The 20,866-nt window shown below is 40.2% G+C and overlaps 1 protein-coding gene across 6 annotated transcripts in view; it reads right to left on the reverse strand.

Moving 5' to 3' along the window:
- The window catches only part of MYOF (myoferlin), a 686,313-nt gene that overhangs the window by 148,997 nt on the left and 516,450 nt on the right, over window positions 1-20,866 (reverse strand). For 2 of the 6 annotated variants that reach the window (XM_069239822.1, XM_069239820.1), the window contains 4 exons: window positions 11,128-11,204; window positions 7,365-7,421; window positions 7,231-7,269; window positions 4,089-4,100 (listed from right to left, as the gene is read on the reverse strand). In XM_069239822.1, the coding sequence (XP_069095923.1) occupies window positions 4,089-4,100; window positions 7,231-7,269; window positions 7,365-7,421; window positions 11,128-11,204 (185 nt within the window). The remainder of the gene's footprint in view (window positions 1-4,088; window positions 4,101-7,230; window positions 7,270-7,364; window positions 7,422-11,127; window positions 11,205-20,866) is intronic. The other 4 variants (XM_069239825.1, XM_069239824.1, XM_069239821.1 and 1 more) reach the window with 3 other exon arrangements.

The raw sequence follows: 20,866 nt of genomic DNA on the forward strand, positions 1-20,866 counted from the left end.
TTCTTCTGGAATTGGCCCCCTCTATATTGCCCCCGAAAACCTCCCCGCTGATATTGGCTCTGGTAAGTGGGCCTTGCTTGTGATGTTGTGGTTTCTGTTGGTTGACCTCGAAACCCTCCCCTAAAAGGTGTTTTGCGAAAAGTGACTCTGCTCTACGGGGAGTAGAGTGCGCCCATGGCTTTGGCTGTATCAGTGTCTTTCTTGAGTTTCTCAATAGCAGTGTCGACTTCCGGCCCAAACAACTGCTGTTCATTAAAGGGCATATTTAGCACGGCTTGTTGAATTTCCGGCTTGAACCCCGAAGTACGCAGCCATGCGTGCCTTCTTATTGTTATTGCAGTGTTTACTGTCCTTGCAGCCGTATCTGCTGCATCCATTGAAGACCGTATCTGATTATTTGAGATACTTTGTCCTTCTTCCACCACCTGTTGCGCCCTTTTCTGGAACTCTTTGGGTAAGTGTTCTATGAAATGCTGCATCTCATCCCAATGAGCTCTATCATATCTTGCCAAAAGTGCTTGTGAATTGGCAATGCGCCATTGGTTTGCTGCTTGTGCTGCCACCCTTTTGCCCGCAGCATCAAATTTGCGACTCTCCTTGTCTGGAGGTGGTGCGTCCCCTGAGGTATGAGAGTTCGCTCTCTTACGAGCTGCCCCGACAACTACTGAGTCCGGTGTCAATTGCGTTGTAATGTAAACTGGATCTGTTGGCGGTGGCTTGTATTTTTTCTCCACCCTTGGAGTTATGGCTCTGCCTTTAACAGGATCTTGAAAGATTTGTTTGGAATGTTTTAGCATTCCTGGGAGCATAGGTAGGCTTTGGTACTGGCTATGGGTGGAGGATAGGGTGTTAAACAAAAAGTCATCCTCAATAGGTTCGGAATGCAAGGTGACGTTGTGAAAAGCAGCTGCCCTTGCGACCACCTGTGTGTAAGATGTACTGTCCTCAGGTGGCGACGGCCTTGCAGGGTACGAGTCTGGGCTGTTGTCTGATACTGGAGCGTCGTAAAGGTCCCATGCATCGGGATCATCCTGACTCATTGTAGTATGAGCTGGGGAGTGCATCAGTGGTGGAGTTGTTACTGGTGATGCGTGTATTGATGGTGGTGGAGATGGTGGTGGAGTTGTTTTCCTTGCCACTTTTGCCTGTGGCTGCTTGTCCTTTTGTTGAAAGCCAAGTTTTCTTTTTATTTTAATTGGGGGAAGAGTGGTTATCTTCCCGGTGTCCTCATGAACGTGGAGCCTTCTTTGTGTATAGTCTGGCTCTACAGCTTAAGTTCCTCTCCGAATTTATGCTTTTGCATTTGGGAGGTTAATCCTTGTTCCTCTGTGTAGGAACCTGTTTTCGGCTCCGAGGCTGGATGTTTCGGAACCGAAACTTTTTCGGACGTCTTTTTAGGCTCTGAAGAAACCTTTTTTATTTTCGGCGTGGTGTCTCGGTGCCGAACTTCTTCGGTGCCGCTGTCTCGGTGCCGAATTTTTTCAGAGCCGCTGTCTCGGGTCCGAGGTTGCTGTGTGGCGGTATCTCGACCTGAGTCGGATGACTTCGCCACAAGCGTGCCCTTTTTCGGTGCCGATGATCGGTCACCTATTTTTCGGGTTAAGCCATGGCCTGTTGGCGGTCGCGTCCCCTGGGCTTTTGTTGACTTCTCGTGAGTCTTATGTTTCGACATCTTACTCATGGTTTTTGGCGTTTCTTCGGCCTCGAGCTCTTCCGAGTCAGACTCGTGGATGGAGAAAGCTTCTTCTTCCTCCTCGAAACGCTCTTGTCCTGTCGGCGTTGACGCCATTTGCAGTCTTCTGGCTCTTCGGTCTCTTAATGTCTTTCTCGACCGAAACGCTTGACAGGCTTCACAAGTATCTTCCTTGTGCTCGGGAGACAAGCACAAGTTACAGACCAGATGCTGATCCGTATACGGATACTTGTTATGGCATTTTGGGCAGAAGCAGAATGGGGTCCGTTCCATCAGCCTTGAAGTCACGTGTGGCCGGGCCGACCAGGCCCCGACGGGGGATCGAAAAAACCCCGAAGGGCCACCGGAGCTCTTCAGAATTCGGTGTCAATTTGTTCTAACTAACCCGATACCGAACGCAAACAATACCAACGTTTTTTTCCGAGATTCTAACTAACTTTCCGACCCGAAACACAGAGCGAAAAGGAACACGTCCGAACCCGATGGCGGAAAAAAAAACAATCTAAGACGGAGTCGACGCCCATGCGCAATGGAGTCGAAATGGGAGGAGTCCCTCGGTCTCGTGACTCGAAAAGACTTCTTCGAAGAAAAACAACTTGTAACACTCCGAGCCCAACACCAGATGGCGGACTGTGCACAGCACGTGTATCTGCAGCTACACATGCCATCAAACATATATATATATATATTCACACACACACACATCTCGAGAGAGAGAGAAAGAGAGAGAGATGTGCACTCGAACTATATAATATCCTAACAAATAAGATTGTTTTCTACCACTCTAAATAAAGGTTTCATATGTTGGATTACATCTTCCTGTGGAACACTTTTTCCCACCCAGGAGTCAAAGAACAAACACCTCTGAATTGGGAGGCAGAAACAGTCTGGTTATTCTATGAACCCATTAAACCACTTAAATGCCAAAGTTCACAATGTACCTTTTTGTCACAAATTTGTAGATGAAACTCTACACATGGGGAAAACTCAGTTTTATGGAATTGAAAAAGTCAGACTGTTGAGGTCCCCTTCAAAGTGATCATGAAAGCATCTTCATCAAAATTATAACAGGCATATTGAGTCTGCATGCCGCTATATATGGAGTTACCGTACCTCAATGGAATGGAAACACAATTAAAGTCATCATAAAGAAAATGGCACTGATGTGTAACATTCTGGTTTTCAACCTGGACAGAAAACCAAATCTGGCCAAGGCACCTAGGCCTCATCTGCATAAAAAGTTGCAATGATACAATTTTTTTTTTTTAACATTAACTGGTATTTCTCTGCATTTTTAAGGACCAAGTCCTGACTTAAGACAAAAATCACCTTCTGGAGAAAACAAAGTCTAAGTCCCCTTAATGACATGGTACCAAACATAAGTCGTTTGCTGGTGTCAGTAAAAGGACCAGACCCTCTCTATACTTTCCTCGTATTGAAGTGAAAGAGACTGGCATGTGAATCTGTTATATTTCACAAGCAGGTGTGTAGAAAGATCATTATATACTGTTTGCAAATGTATTTTTTTTTTTTTTTTTTAGAAAAGATGCGCAGTTTATCATAAGAAGGGGAAGAAAGCGAAGATCTGCATTCTCTGTAGTAAGGAACTTCTTGTGCTTCTCCAGACAACTATGCCACTCTCTGGATCTCTAGACACAGAGCCACCCCAAATTAAATGTGGGCAGTGCAGATTTAGGTCTGTGCCCATATTTTAATAGCATTTTTATATCCTATTTTAGAGAAGGCGAATAAACCTATTTAGAAGAACATCTTTTGGAAGGTAATACTCACCTGAAAGAGGGCTATGACACTGGATGGATCACTATTTTGAGAGTCCTAAAATCAGAGCTTCTGCTGCCAATCCTTCACTTTCCTTGAGATTATGGATCCATATAGACCCTATGCTTGGAAATGTCAAGGCCTCTGTCTCTAGCACCACATTCAGCAGACATCAGTATCCTAACAGACAGGTAGACCTGATCTTTCTTCAATCACAAAACCTTACAATGGCATATGTGGGAAAGGTCGAGCTCTTGTCATAATAACTAGCACAAATCACTTCAAGCTACAAAGACCCGCATTGGCAGTGCCAAGTTAATAACTAAAGACCAGGCATAATTTGAACATCTCATATATATATTCAAGATGGTACTATCATTGCAAAAAAAAAAAAAAAAAGCATTGGCAATGTAGCTGTGACTGTCACTTGCATCCGAATACATTCATAATTGCAGAAGGATCAGTCTGGCAAATAGATTGGTTTAACCTTTAGAATTTGCTAGTGGTAAATATCCAGCAACAAAGTGTTTTCATATCGGCCTGTGGGATCAGTTGCAGAAAATGCACAGATAATTATAGCTTTAAACTAGTTCAAAAGTAATATAAAATGCATTACCTTTTCTTTGAGCTGATTGCATGAATCCATCCCACAAATGTGCAGTGGAGAAAGAAAAGTAGGATAAACAAGTCAGTTAAATTATAAATTTAATAAACATGGCATGAATTGGTAGTATCAGCATCATAAAAGAAATCTCAGTAATTCAAACTTGAATAAATTTATCATTGTTCAAAGTAGAGAAACAATAGATTAAAATGCCACCAGAAACTTCTTACCTGCTTCTTTAACAGGAGGCCCCAATTAGAAATGTATGTGTAATTTATTACATACCACAAACTAAAAAGACTGAACATCTGTAGAGATGTGTTTTTATTAGATCTAATTTCAATATACTGGTAACAAGTGTCAAAACAGAGTTCTAGCCTTCAAGGTAGAGGAGCTAAAGACAATATCTTATAGATATGCTCGAATTAGTTATTCACAAAATATACAGAATTTGTCAATTCTAGTGTAATTACACAGCTTGTTTTGTTCAGCATTGGGCCTCCAATTAAATAACTATTAGTATATACCGCTACATGTTAATATATGGGGATGCCCACACAGCGTATCAAGCAGCTGGTCTCTTCCACTGGGGCACCATTTTTCTTAAGCACTCTGCTAGTGGGGATTATTTTACAAGCACTGGCAGGCTTTTCAGTTTCATCTTGCCTCACACATATGAGTTTACTTATTACCTAGATGTACTTCCGGAACCATTATTGGCAGGTTAATCAAAGTCCTGGCTTCCATAATGGCGGCTTGCTACTGCTATTCACTGACACGTTTTTAAAGTCATCCTGGCCAGTTACAAGTCTTGGAGTGAACATGAAGGAGTTTATTTCCAGAGCCTACAGGAGGGGTGTTGTCAATGTTGTAAGGAGAGATGCCCAAACACTGTCAATGCAATGACATTTTTGGGGGTGATAACTCTTTTGATGAGGAATAGATTCCTGAGTTAAACTAAAATTAGGTATGTGATGACAGATAAGTGAGATTTGGAAACGATACTGATATCCGGAGAACATTTTTTGACAATTTTACCATACATGTCTTTATTGGAGCAAGATTAGTTACATAGTGGGTTCTTTGATCAGGGGTTGCTCATCTTTTTTCTCATGACTAAAACTTGCCACATTGTTGCAATTAGAATAAAGAAAATGACTTCTGTTAGCTACAAAACTGTGTACTCCCCAAAGGAGATATATATATATATATAACTAAATGCATGTAAACTTTGTCTGGTCTACATGAAAAGGGCATTATTTTATGGCTACAGTACTTGCAAAAGCATATTTATAAATTTCAGTTCAATTCTTCGCAGTAGTTACACTGTGAGATGTGTTTATTTTGGATTGTCAAAAGTGTGCATGAGAAACCTTCAACTCTTTGCTATTGCATAAAGTCTAACCAAAATCAAGCATGAAGTATGAATGTAGAAATATTGCAAAATCTGGATCCATTGCAAATGACCCAACAAAGACATTAGTAGAGTCTGAGTGGCCTGCTAAGAAGAATTGGACAAATGAAGCCTGTGGGTCTAACTATGGAAATTCATTATAGACGCAAGACTATAGACAACAAAGATATTCTTGGGTAGGTGTCTTTGCTCTTCTTTTCACCAGGTTCACCTCCCACACTCTTGTTCACAGACTAAAGGTACCCTGAGACCCCTCAAGGAACCAGCATTTAATTAAGGTAAAGGCCTCACTGCTTGAAGGGTTCGCTTTCTTTGCTGGCTTTTTACTTGTATGAACATTCAGATAAAAATTGTAGAATTAAGTTGTTCTACTGCACAGTAAATGTATTGTTTTAATTGTACTAGTACACTGTACGAGTCGTAGTGTCCACTCACATTCCCAAGCAGAGTAACATTTGAAACTGAAAGGGTGGAAAGCAGGGCTTTAAAAGTAACCAATTCCTCCTTGACAACATTTAGGAAAGAAAAAGAAAAAGGAAATTGAGTCTGAAGCAACATCTCTCTGTAAACTACAGTTTAATTTTAAGTTTGGTTTCAGGTACTTTGTGAATAACTCCTGCAAGATGCTTAATTGCATGTATATATGCTTGAACGTTTCAAAATCACTGAAGGGATGAATTGAAGGAAAAAATTAATTCCTTCATATTCATTCAAAATCACTGTTTTAGTACAGTTTTAAATGAATTTCCTATGCTTATTTTAATATGTGATTTTGTTAAGATGACTAATATTTTTCATTAAGTCAAAGTAATGGTTTAAGCAAGTATGTGAAAATTAAATACAAGTGGCTTTATCTTTTCCAATAATAAATTGATCTTTAAAGAATGAGGTATGTAATAAAACTGCACCTACAGGTGTCCCTGCAATTAAGAAACTCCATGTGTGTGCATTGCTCTAAAGCAGCAATGTTTATTTACAATTATTAGTAAGTGTGGTAGGTAGACACATGCTTTCAATTTCACATTTTTGAAATGGCATTGCTTAATAACTATCATTATATTAAAATATGTTTTATTGCTATAATATTTGCATATGATGGAAACCCCAGATTCAAGAATGGTATATGCTATATCAATTGTTAAATGGAATTGCTACTCAATGACCCATAAACCAAGTACTGTTGGGTTAGAGCATTATAAATTACACAAAAATTACAAACTGAGATTTTGGAGAGACAGAGCTATATAAAACAAGGCTAACAAATAATTTTGCAATTCCTTCAAGGCATCTCATTTGGCAATAATACCTGAAAATATTTATAACATTCACTTGGTAAGAGTTATTAGGATATTAAGACCATTTTCATAAATATGGTGTTTTCTGCATTTACCCGCTATTTCAGTTTCTATGTTTTTAGTCTCAAACAGGTTTACAGGATAGAGAGAATACAGATTTTACATTTAATTTTCAATCATTGTTAGTTGCTGCATATATTACTTTCCCTATGATTTAAATTGTGTATTTCACTTATAGCATAGCAAAAATAAACCATTATAAAAATGCCCAGCCCGATTGTTGAAAGAAAACACCCTGCCAAAGTTTCAGACATGCACTTTTTCAGCCATGTTGTTGAAACCATTGAACTGTTGGTTCAAATGGCTTACAATAGATATGAAGGAAGGATTCAGAAAAGCTGAGAAGAACTGGAAGAGATGGTGTAGTTTGATGATTTTGACATACCGTACTCATTATAAGAGCATCTTTCTCTCCAAAATCTCTCTACAGAAGAAAAACCAAAAAGAAGTTAAACCTTTACCACGGAAGCACCTAAAGCCCAGATTAGGTCATCGACATGCACTCTCTTAAATACATACATGCACTGTTGTTGGAGAAGTCAGTTTGCTGAGTGCTGTTGACATACCGCCCAAAAACTAGAAATTGGAATGTAATTTGTGAAATTCCTACAAAGGTCGTTTATGACTTATGCTATTCAAAACGCAACAATGTCTGTTCTTTCCACTTGAAGAATTAACCACTTCAGTTCTAGAGGACTTACATTTCTCTGAACAACATACAGTAGTCTTCAAATTGATCTTCCACTATATAAAGGTGGTTGTGAGAAATGGAGAGACTGTGTCAAGTGATTTTGTGAGACATTGTCTGCAATTGGTGATTAACATCTTCCCAACAGATGGTCTGCATGCATTTCAGTGAAACAGTCATGTAATACTTTGCACAATGACTGAAAGTGACAAGTGATGTGATAACGAACATTCTGTGACACATGGTTGGAAGACCGCATTGAAGACAACTGACATAACTAATAGTCTAAAAGACCAAAAACTACTCTTATGTCCAAGATTCAAAGAGGGACGACTTGCCTAGTGATGAAGAACTGATATAAAAACAATTTCTTTTTGGTTGATCAAAGAAATTGCAGGTATCAGAATTACTTAAGCTGCACTAATGCTGTAAAACGCATTTGATGTATGAGCCAATATTTCTTCTCTACAAATTACGAGACAGTTGCAACATTTTTCATTCAGAATAGAAGAATGGGTCCCAAAATATTTATTTTGACACCATGACCCAATAATACATTAATTAAACATTTTCCAAAATACATGGGAACTAAAATATTCTTATCAGTGATTTATAAGTTGGGCAAGAATTTGGAAGGTACAAAATGTCCAGCGGCATTCTGTACATTCACCAGAATATTTTGCCAAGCTTCATTAAATTCACATATCATTAGTGTCTAGAGTCCTGCTGTAATACTAGTCAAAACCATTACCTAAAGTTAGGCAGCATTGTCATGGAATGACACCCCTATTCAACATGTCAGCCCAAGTGCATTGCTGACTACAAAGAGTAGTCAGCAAGAAGACATATGAGCAGTAGACGTAACATCAACAAATAGTATATTTTTCTAAGAGCCACAAGGAGTACCGCCATGCACTTATCACATGTTCACCTCCCTAAACAATTCCATCATCTTAGCAGAATATGGATGCCAGCTAAAAATATGTCAGGAAAGTAAGTTCGACTCAAACAAGGTTCGAGGTAGAAATGCTGGCACAATACATTGAGACTCGACAAAGGTGCTGTCCATGACATTCAACATTACAATCTACCTATCACCTAAAATAGACCTGTCACCTAAAATCAAAAGCTACATTTTGGTTACCTGTAACCTAGATATTATGTGGTCTACCATAGGAGTAAAGCAATCCCTTTGTACAGCTGTGAAACAAAAATATTATCTTGAATGTTGCTTCAAGCTGAGTGGGCTCAAACGGAGATTCCATTGAATTCCATTGACAAAGAAACAGTTATGATTGTAGAGGACTACCCTTTCCATCCAAAATGTAAAAGAAATTAAATACGTTGTCTGAAACTGAAACCCAGTAGTACGGTATTAAATACTATATCTAAATACTTAGATGGTGTGTTTTTTGTACCTTTGGTACATAGGTTTAGATACCAAATTAAGGGTGAAGGAGGTGTATTGCACAATAACTTATTTTGTTCACAGACATAACTTAATACGTTGTAGATCTGAAATGGACATACAACTGAAAAGCCCAGTCTTCCTATACACCTCAGAACATGTATCCTTTACAGTAACAAAGACTTAAAGATCCAGCAATCAAGTATTGTTGTCACCCACAGGATGGAAAGGGTATAGGACGTGACCAGGTGTCTAAAACCGGTTGACATAATCTGGGGCTTAGTCATGATATTAAACATCTACGTGTGAAGAAGGCTCTAAAACAGGATCACACTGCTTCAAATGTGTGTTTGGATATATGGTAATAGGAGGGAGAAGCTACAAAATATGTATATCTTGATCTATGCATTAGTAAACAAATTGATAAAGTAATTTTCAAACTGAACATCTGAGTAGTTTAGAGAAGATATGGATGCGACGTCATAATTAAGGGTTATAATACCATGGACAGACCATCTGTTGCCAGAGTGCACATGTTATGTAGCACCCAAGTAGAACAAATTCCTGAGAACTTCAAAATAATAAAACATACTAAAATGTTTTGGTAAATGGTACCTTCCTGGATGTAATATATAACCCTGCTTTAGTCAAAGAGGGTGGGAACAAATCCAGACTTCCAAAAAAAAACAGCAAGTACTGCAATTGGATTGGATTGGGCCTTATCGATTAACGTTTTGCCAAGTTTGGAGGGCTGCCGTGGATGACTTGGAACCTTAGATATGATGCTGTGGAAACTATAAATGTGCTTGCATTTAGGGACAGTCAACAGAAATGTGCCTTAGCCTATAGAATACGTATCTTAATCTTCCATGCAGGTTGGAATACTACCGGAAACTCAAGTTAGTAATGAAGCACACATTTGAACTGAAAATCTCAAATCAATTACCATGAGATAATAATAACTCTTACTGGGGGCGTGAGGAAGAACACACAGTAAACAGATAGCAAACAAGTATACTTGTCTGCACTAAGTGACTTTCTTAAAGTCGGGTGTCTTTAGATGGAGCATCACCACATGTTCATGCTTCTGAAAGTGGCTTATTTAACTCCTCAAACACAGATATCCAACTAGTTCATAGAAGAAATAAACAGCAACAGGGTTCCAAAAAAAATAAAACTTTTTTAAAAATAAAAACATGGAGTGTGCTCAGGACCACATTCCCTGTGCAAGTCCAGTTGGAATTAGGTGAATCAGTCACTGCAAGTGTTGAAGCAGAGGTCTCCTATGAAGTAAGGAAAAATCAATGGCTTTCATTGTTAGGAGGGCTGCCGTGGGCTTGGGTCCTCAGTGCAAGGAATATTCATTTGAAAATACAATATGCTCACTTATTCAGCATATTTGATAGTAAAATCTCTTTGGGAAGTAAAATTCTTGGATTCAAGGTCTCCGTATTTTAATTTCATTTTGTACTTGCACAAGAAACTCAAGGCTGAATCTTGTGCATATTTATCTCCTCTGTGCCATAGATATCTGGCAAGCATGTCTTCAACTGTCTCCATTCCATAGTCTTCCATTCTCTATACGGAAGAACATAACTGGCATTTTTGTGAATCAACATTCTTGCCATCTTGAAGATACAGTTATGGTGCTTATTGCACATTTGGGGAGAGCAATTTCAAAATATATTATCAATATACACCAAGAGTCAGCAGGCCTACTGTTGCCATTTTTGACTTCCTAATGTAGGTGCTGTTAGCAAGTCCAGTCTGTATTTCTTCGTTCCCAAATCACAGTACTAAGCTGTCGATCTATAATGAAGAAATGGGATTTGAGCTGTGAAAGAAAAGATCAAAGGAACAGGATGCTCAAACTGTTAGATCTGAGTGCCCAACAAATGATCATCCATTATCAAAAAAGTGGTCCAGGGCTTGAAACATAGGGGTGATACACAATGGATTAAAAAGATGTTGCTCTTTTTTGACTATACAATGCAATGTTAGAAAATAAAACGGACAGATCTATTAAACTTTACACAGATACATTCAAAAGTAGCTTCAATTGATGCATTGGGTAAAGCAAATGTTAGTGAATTAATTGCACAAACAAAAAGCTATCTTCTATAAAGGATACACATTGGGGCTGTGAGTAACAGAACACAGCGACAGAAGTAATCAGTGAGCTTTACCTGAGAGGCAAGTAGTGGCTTTGTGTCTTCAACTTCAATTATTACATCACGAGGTGGTGCTGAAGACAGCATTGCCACTGTAAAGGAGCAAAAGGTGAAGGTAAATGCATGAAGATCCACCAGAGGATTAAAAAGATAAAGACGTGGTATGACAAAGGAATTTAAACACAACAAACAAGAACAATTTTAACACAGAGGGAAAATTATATTTAGCTAAAAAAGATAAAGGTTGAATGCATTTGAGATGGTACACAGTTAAATGTGGCACAGAGTGAAGTGTACAACGGGTATTGCTTCTTTAACCAATAAATATCTTTCATAGCATAATGCACCCTCACTAGTGAATAAATCTCTACTGCCAAACACTTTTTGCAGATTAATATGCCAATAGGGCATTTGCAAGGATGAATAGCTCAGTAAATTTAAAATGGCTCAGAAAGAGCCTCATTAAACCTAAACAAAAAATGATTTTCTGATCTCAGCAATTTAGGAGCCACAAGACCAGAATTTCTAATTCAGAATTTGCAAAACAAGCATAGAATTTCCTCAATTATGAACCTTAAAAACAAAAGCTAGGAATCAATAACATCATCAAGTATGAACCTTAAGTTTCTCAACATTTCCTATTTCAATTTTATAATAATAATGTGAAGAAAGCAAAAGTTCTAGCACAGCTTAGCGTCCTTGTATAAAACTATATAATGAATAGTGAGGTCATTAGTAGTTACCCTGCTACCACAAGGAGCAGATGCAGATAAATGTACACTTAAATAAAAATAGGCAAATGAGAGATTAGGGTGGAGGAAGTTAAGAAGGTTAGTTAACACATGTAACTGAAATACCTAAGGAATTTTCGGATAAAACAATGCTCAAATAGTGCATTGAATAAATCACAGGATACGGTTATGAGGGTAAATGAAGCAGGACACAAGGAAAGTGCAAAGCCTAAAGGCAGGCATTTACCCGGCTGTACGTAACCCTCTTTGAACAGTGCTTCTCTAAATCAGTGGCAGGTGAAGTTATACATATGAATTAAACAACTTCCATCCAGGTTTCTTGCTACTTACTAATTCCCTTTTACCCAATACCCAGTTATTGCATCTATGAAAGTGACACTCACTGGCCCCTGGTAATGCAGAGAAATTCTGAGTTTGCTTACAATTATACAAGTATGCCTTTGTTTAGAGTACTAGTAACAAATTGAATGAAATGACTTCATTGGTGCCAAGTGCTATTTATGTGTGACAGCACTGACACACTCTGCAGGAAGCAGTTGACCACAGTGAAGCTTCAAGTAGGGGTGGGATCCTGTTAATTATCTTGATTTCATGCACAAATCTCCCCATATGGGGATGCTATAGAAAAACTGCGAAGTTTTGCACATCATGGCATATCCTTTATTTTTTATTTTTATAAATTAGATTTATTGAACATATGTGAGCAGGTAAGGCATTAAGGTATCAAAATTACGAAGTATTCCTAAAGATCAATGCGGTGTAGTACTTTATGCTAAGTTTTGTTACGCTTCTTTACATAGTAATAATCTAATATTTTGTAAAGTCATATTGATTCATTATACTTTGAGTTTTGATTCAATTTTGGATCAGGCTGAGGATGGCGAAGTCTTTTCCCATATACAATGATACTTCCGAGTGGCCCCGATTCTTGTGCATAAAAAAGTTCTTTAGATTGGACTGTTCTCATTTTCTTTTCCCACAGATCATCTGATGGAGGTTGGGGAGCTTTCCATTGTTGTAGGATCAGGGCTTTCTCAATCAATGTTGCAATAAAGAAATATTTCTTTTGAGTGTTTTGACAACCCAAGATGGTCAGATATGCCCCAAAGTACTCCCATTGATTCTGGTGATAACAATACCTGAAGTTTCACACTGATTGATTGAAAGATTTGGACCCAGAAGTTGGTGATACCAGGGCAAATATAACAGACATGAAGCCAATCCCCAACATCACAATGGCATCGGAAGCAGTTGCTTGAGATTGATGGAACCATCTTATTAAGTTGCGCGGAGTATAGTAGAGAAACCACTTTATGATAAATGACATTCTCTTAAAATTTGTACCTCTTAAAGCTTTAAAGGAATAGTTATAATGCTTCCATGACTGGGATCAATCACACAAGCTGAAGCAGTTGCCATCCTGCTTAGCGCAGGAGGGAGAACTTTAGCTGGCAATTCTTGAGGAATACGATACTAGTTGCCAACCCCTGTCCGTTTCTGAACCCACATGGCTTGTGTAATTTTGAAAGATAGTGATTCGGATGAATAGAGGCCTACAGAACCCATTGATTGAATGAAATGAAGTATCTGAAAATAAGAAAAGCTTAAGCGTGCTGAAATAGCTGGATTGTTAATTTTGAATTGCGCCCATGATATGACACTATCCCCCTACTAGAAAATCCTGGAGCCTTCCTAACCCCAAATTTTCGAAGTCGTATGAAACTTTGGTCGCGAGAGGGAGCCCAAATGCTACAGCTTCTCTTAGGGAGATAGTTGGATAGAAACAAGTAATATGATAGCTTTGTTGAAGTTCTGCACCTCTAGACCAAAGAAAGTTTGGGATCTTATATCTGGTACGTTTCGGGAACCATGGCATTTTAAGAAAATGAGATAGATTAATTTTATTTTCAAGAAGTATCTGTTTCAAATAGAAGTTCGAGTCCACATGGCATGTAGTAGCAGCATGTACAATCCTGTCTATATAGGTCACCTCATAATATTTTTTAAATGAGGTAAAGCAAACCTTTCATTCTCTATAGTCAGCTGGATTGTCTCCAGCTGAGAGTGAGGATTTTTATTTGACCAAATGAATTCCCGTAGCATTGGATTAAGATCCTTGAAAAACTTTTAGGGAGCCTTGATCAGAACATTGGAAAATATGAATAAGAATAAGGGTAGTATCATTTTGATCAGGGCAATGCGACCAATTATCCTTAATGGTGAATTCTGCCATTTGCGCATAAAAGCCTGTGCTTTTTTAAGAGTGGGGAGATAATTCAGCGACTAAGATCAGACATGTTTTGAGTGACGGATGCCAAGATATCTGCTAGAGTGTGGAATCCGATAATTAATTTGCATCTCGACTGGCAATATTGTATCTTGAGTATTAAAAAGCAGTGCCTCAGATTTTGATGTATTAATCCAATAACCTTCCAAGTTAGAGAGCGCTTGGATTTTGCTAAAGGCATTCTCAATATTCTGAGATTTGGCCGCGAGATACAAAATTGCATCAGCCACAAAAGGTTTTAGTTTGGGCGTGCCTGACATCAGGGGTTGTATAGAATTATCTTGCCTCAAAGCCGAAGCCAATGGTCCGATAGAGAGCAAAGAGGACCAGAGACAAAAGGCAACCCTGTCGGATCCCACACCATATCAAAACCTTGCCAACTACTTGTGAATTGACTAAGATGTTGGCCTCCACCCCTTGATAAAGGTTTGAGAAGAACTGGACTATTTTATTGGGAAATTTGAACCTTCTGAGGATTGCGAAAAGGAGTTCCCCTTGCACAAGATCAAAAGCTTTTTCTGCATCAAGCATTATTACAGCTGCCTTGATTTTATTCATAGAATAATAGTCAATTTCCTGGAGGAAGAAATTTGTATTAGTAGAGATAAATCTTCCTGGGAGAAACATGCACTGATCATGATGGATAAGGCTCTGAGCTAGGGGAGTAATGCTGTCCAAATTTTCATGAGGATCTTATATGCATTATTAAGAAGACTAATAGGGTGATAAGAATCCGTTTTTTCACCAGGCTGGTCTTTCTTAAGGAAGCGGACTATGACTGCCCGGGTAAATGAACTGGGCACTTGTTCTCCATTAAGTATTGCATTAAAGAGTGTGGCTAGGATTTCTGTAATGTGCTCAGACAAGATTGTGTACAATTCCGCTGGAAGACCATCTTTGCCGGAAGCTTTGCCATTTGGAGAGATCCTAATGGCTTTGGCTACCTCTAATTTAGTGATTGGCTGCAATAATGCAGTCTGGAGCTCTTGGTTGAAACTCAGAGAAACTGATTTGAGGTCTTTGTTAATGAGCTCGTCACATGTAGCTGTCTTGGGAGTATAAAGATTTGTGTAGTGTGCCACAAACACCTTTCCTATCTCCTTGGCCTGATCCACTACACGCCCCGGGACTCATCTAGAATGGATTTGATTAAGGAGGCATTCTGACGTGTTTTGATGTAGTGTGCCAGAACTTTCTCTACATGCTCACTCTCTTTGTAATATTGCTGAAAACATGCATTATGATTAACAATCATAAAGTAATTCTTCAACTGGGATTTCGCATCATGGAGATGAGTCCATGACTTGTGATCGCTGAGTAACTGATGCAGGTGCATAGCGTGATTAACTTCCTGCTGAAGGCTATTTACTTTTTCCTTCTTTGCTTTTCTAAGAAAGGCATTGAAAGCCATGGCTTCCCCTCTAATGTGTGCTTGCAAAACTCCCAGATAGCGAAGATGGAAGCAGTTGCTTCATTTCTAGTTAGAAACTCGTCAACATATATTTTCAGAGCAGAGATCCAGCCTTCATTGGTTAATAAAGATTTGTCTAAAGATCACCTGGGCCTTTCTAGATGTTGATCAGAAGAAGATAATGGAACCAATGGAACGGTGTGGTCTGTAAAAGGAGGATTGGATAATATGTCTAAGCTGGCTCTGTACCAAGAATGAGATACTAAAGGGGGGGAGGGGGAAAGAAATCGAACCTTGATGCTGAGTTGAACCTTTTTGAAAAAGAGGTATAATATTGGTCTTGTGGATGGTCTAGCCGCCAAGGATCCTGCAGGGCCAGATCACGGATACATTTTGTCAAGAATCAGGAGGTTCGCAGCTTGTTTTGTGCACGATTTTTCCGGAAGGCATCGAGATTCGTATCTTGAATTATGTTGAATTCACCTCCGACTAACAAGAGGCCAGAAAGCGTGCTCAAAAGCTTGTAAAGGCTTTGCAAAAAGTTAATTTTGGGCCAGATGTATCAAAGGTTTTTACCCATTCTGTGTCAATGGGAAAATGTATTCATACATATGGCCCTTTGTCTTCTATGGGACCATAGAAGCTTGTAATATGCATTAGCTGCCTTCCTACCTTAGTGTGAATTACTATCCATCTTGCTTGAGAATCACGATGAACCTCAAGAACTTCAACCCCATGGACAGCTGCACTAGCAGAGGCAAAAAAGGAATGAGACAAAGTTAGGGATGCTAGGACAGTTTGCCTGTTTAAAAATGAGTTTTCTGCAATAGAATCACCTGGGCCTGGAAGGATCTTAACCAGTGGAGTATAGCTCTGAAAAGATGAGAATTATTTAGCCTGTTCGGATTACATGAAACAATTTTGAAAAAACTGGAGTACATACGTACTGGTTTGACTAGAAGATAAGAGTCTTTAAGAGCCTGTTGGCACTGGACCTGACCAAGCAGCCTATTAATTACAATATGAAGTGTATCCTTAATGACTTTTATCCTCAACATACCATTTTTCCTCAGCAAAATCATTCTAAACCATGAGTTTCCAACCTCCTTGTTCTTGTGACCTGCTTTTTTCACCCACCCTATTGCAAGGATCAGCCGCCAAGTGCACCCACTCCACACCCACAAAAAAGGGCCCTACCTGTCATGGCCTTACCCTCCCGGTGTCCCCAAATCCCCCCCAGTGACCAAGCCCCCAAACCACGATAGAAGTGCACTGACATGGCACCCATTAGGTGAGAATGCATACAAAATAGATGCAGCAATAGAGATATCAGAAAAAGAAAGGAAATTGAACTAGTAAAGCCATATCACTTGTCTTATCTTGCTAGCAACCTAGATAACATCCTGCCTCGCTCTTAAAATTTCCCAAGCACCTATGTTACTTCTTGAGGGAGTCGAGGAAGTCTTTTGCCTGTTGAACACTTTGAAAAATATGAGCCTGGCCCTTACGAAAAACCTTCAATTTTTCAAGTTGCACTATGCCAGCAGGGGCCCCCAATTACTTAAAGTCATCATTAAGGCTAATGAGTTCCCTGCATCAACGCGCTGTAGTAATGGACATGTTGGAGAAGACCCGGTAGGAGAAGTCGCTTTCTACTTTGAACGTTCTAATTTTTATAGCTAGAGATAGAATCTGTTCCTTTATTCTGTAGTCGCCGAAATTGACCAAGATAATACGCAGATATATGGAATTCTGGGACCGTGCTGATGGAACTCTATAAGCCCGCATGATGGTAAGGTCTGGGTAAGCTGTGATCTTGTCAGGAAGAATGTATTTATGGATTAAGTCTGTTATTACTTTTGAAACTGAGGATGCAGCTTCTAGCTCTTCAGGGATTCCAACGAATCTTAAATTAGAATGTCTAGATCGATTTTCAATGTCACCCAGTTTGATTTGGAGTTCCTCAAGCTCAACCTGGGTCTGACTTGCCACTGTTGCGTTTCTGCGGTGAGCGTCTTTAAGGTCAGAGACCCTCTGTTCTACTTGTAAGATCTGCAACGTGAAATGCAATATGTTGGAATTGAGTTGAGCTAGCTGATCGTTGGTCTTCTTATGAGCCTCTTCATGAGATACGTTTAGGAAAAATCCGATTCAACATGGTTTCGACCGTTGGACTAGTCAGAGTAGTCTATGTTGCCAGTCGTAGGGGATTCAAGATCAGAGTAGCATTGTCATCCCTGTTGTCATCCATGTCATCTCTATCAGATGATAGGCCTGATGCCAGGGGAGAAGGATCGTAGGACACTGGAACGGTTTAGACCACTGTGCTGTTGGTAATTTGATCATTCAGTGCTTTTTCAGCCACGTAGGTACTCTTCTCTTTTTCACTCCCCCCCCCTTATTACTATATAGTGAAAACAAGGGATGAGGAGGGCTTACCTATAAGATGGGCCTCCACAAAAGATGGGGCAGGAGGTGAAAAGATCTCCATATTTGTAGAGGAAAGTCTTGTCACGTTGTCAAGAGAAAGAGAAGGAGCCCCCACCCTCGTAAGAGCTGGAGAGTGATGGTAGTCCTGGAATCGAAGGTAGCCGGGTCGCCCTTGTCTCTTGCTGAGTAATGCAGGAGTTCGCTAGAGGGGATAGCATAAGCATCAGAGGAATGTGTCTTATCTTGAGGGTTTTCCCATATGGTCCGTGTGGTCCTTTGTGAGCCCGGATTTTGCTTTCCTAGCATTCTAGATTTGCTGGTTGCATGGGTTTTAGATGAAGCATCGCGGGTAATGCATTTCATATTTGCGTGGAGTACATGTTTGAGGGGGAGCCGGAGGGAAGCTAGGGTGCAACAGGCTGCATATGTGCTACACAGACTCCTTCCGCTGATGCCCTGGGTTCTTACTCCACCTCGGGAACTGCCTTGATCCTTAGTCCTTGGAGGGAGGCGATGGTGCAGTTTGTTTAAAAGTTAGCAAACTGCTAGTATCATCATTTTCTCGCTGATTTACTGAAAGCGCTACAGTATCTTTACTCGCTCTTCGACGCCCTTTGAAAAGGTTTGATCCTTAGCACCAATATGCCAGAGTCATAAGTTTGCGATCTGCCACTGGAGGGGGGGCCAAACTGGACATTAGATGTGCCTCCCTAGAGATCGTCTTTCCTCCCTCAACCCTTGGAGGCAGGCGATGGTGCAGTTAGTTTAAACGTTTGCAGGCTTCTAGTATCCTATCCATTTTTTTATTAATATATACCAACATGTGATACTAATATATATATATATATATATATATATATATATATATATATATATATATATTTTTTTTTTTTTTTACTTTGCTTGTTACTACAGCATCGCTGATTTACTGAAAGCACTACAGTGTCTTTACACGCTCTTTGACGCCCTTCGATGCTTTGAAAGGTTCGATCCTTAGCACCAATATGCCAGGGTCATTGGTTTGCGATCCGAAATTAGATGCGCCTTTTCTTCCTCCCCCTCGCATTTGGTAAAGCGACCCCCTCCTCACCCTCCGTCTTCGTAGTGCAGCCCTCCATCTGCCCATTACCTGCCACTTCAATCCAGCTTGCCACTTGCTGCTGTGCTACCGTAACGTCATGGAGCTAAAAGGAAAGCCGGGCCTGTTACCACTGTCGTGCTGGGACCGTGCTCTGCTCTGCCGCTCTCCCCACATTAGTGAACCGCCTCCTCCTTCATCGCCTCCAAAGCGTCCTCCGTCAGGTGTGACTAACAACGTACAGTCACCGTATGAGCCTGGCTGCGCTGCGCTGCAGCTCACTGGCCGGCCATCTTGCCTCTGACCCAAAGACTCAGTCACGGAGCATGACGGGAGCTCCACATGACCTCTGTTCGATTATTCAAGATCCCAGGTGTTTGGCAAATCCTTGGAGATCTCTGCATGAGTTCTACTTTGCTCAGCCTTCTTCATGCAGCTTCTCAGCACTCCATGCTCAGCTCCATGAAGTAAATCTCCTTCTGGCAGGCAGTTTTATAAGCAGAGTCAAGTCTAAACAAGTGTGTTAAGAAAACTGGTTCTCTGAGTTTTGCAACAAAGCTCTGAACACTTAGAGGTATTAAGGGCTGGTGGTAGAAACAGCCTTCAAATGTTCCTCTGGCCTGTAGCAGAAAGTCATGTTGCAGCAGGCTTCTTCTCTATTTTATTCAAGCAACTATCTTCTCCATGCATGTGTCTCATCTAAAATCAAAGGTGGCATATAAGAGTACTAAAGTTATGCAGCTCCTCTCATCCCAGCCAGTCATGAAGATCAGACTCACCTCTTTACAAGAGGTTCTGTCATAGTCAACCAATACTATCTTAGGAAGGCTTTGTAAGCAGAAGAGGAGTTGTGTCTGTGAAGGCATTCGCGGGGGAAAAAAAAGTCAAGTGTGGTTTGACCCACTGAGTAACAAATGTCTAGGCAACACAGACTCCTCCCTCTCCTCTTACTTCCTACTGGGATTCTCCAGCAGGAAGCAAAGTAAAACATGCCTTTCAGGAAGACTGTGAAGATGTGAGAGTTTCAGATTCAGAGACAGAGGTTTGAAGATCTCACCTGAAATATGTATCTCATTACACAACATGTTGTAGAAGATACAGGACCTTAATGCACATCCTACTTCCTAACTCTTGGTGCTCTTCCATTTCTGGTACCTCAGAGGGGAGCAGGCTTCTGTGAGGACCAGTGGTTGTGGCTAAGCAGGAGTGCAAATGTTTTGTAACAAAAGTGGGTTGGCCGTAGGACGCTGCTGTTGGGTCTCTCCTGCCCTTGGATTGCCATCTAACATATAGCTGTGGTACTATCTTTTTTCAGCAGTGTAATTGATAGTAATTATTTATTTCAGAGAGAGCAGGGAGCTCCCTACATCGAAGTATATGTAGTCGGCAGTGGCGTTGTTTTTTTCTCGCACGCTTAGTGTGAGTGTATGGCTCCATCAAGTATGCAAACAGAGGCTCTACATTGTGATTATGCTGGAGAGCAGTACATGGCCTCTCGCATTGGGCAACGCCACCAGTAGAAGGTAAGACAAGGGATATGGACTTAGTGTTATTGGATAATATGTAAGAATTAGAGGAGTTGTTACCGGGAAGAGATGTCTTCCTGACTGTATTGTCTGTAGGCAAAGAACAACATTTGGACCTATATCTCTACAGATTCATTTTGATTTTGTTCAGGTACTCTTAAGTAATAATATTGAAAGAAAAGCGACTGAGTTGAGTGGAGACTATTGCAGGAAATCTTATCAGCCCCTCTGCTTTACAGTAAGGCATTATCACTTCTCTCTGTTAATTCT

This window comes from Pleurodeles waltl, chromosome 6, assembly GCF_031143425.1.
Source record: "Pleurodeles waltl isolate 20211129_DDA chromosome 6, aPleWal1.hap1.20221129, whole genome shotgun sequence".
Lineage (NCBI taxonomy): Eukaryota > Metazoa > Chordata > Amphibia > Caudata > Salamandridae > Pleurodeles > Pleurodeles waltl.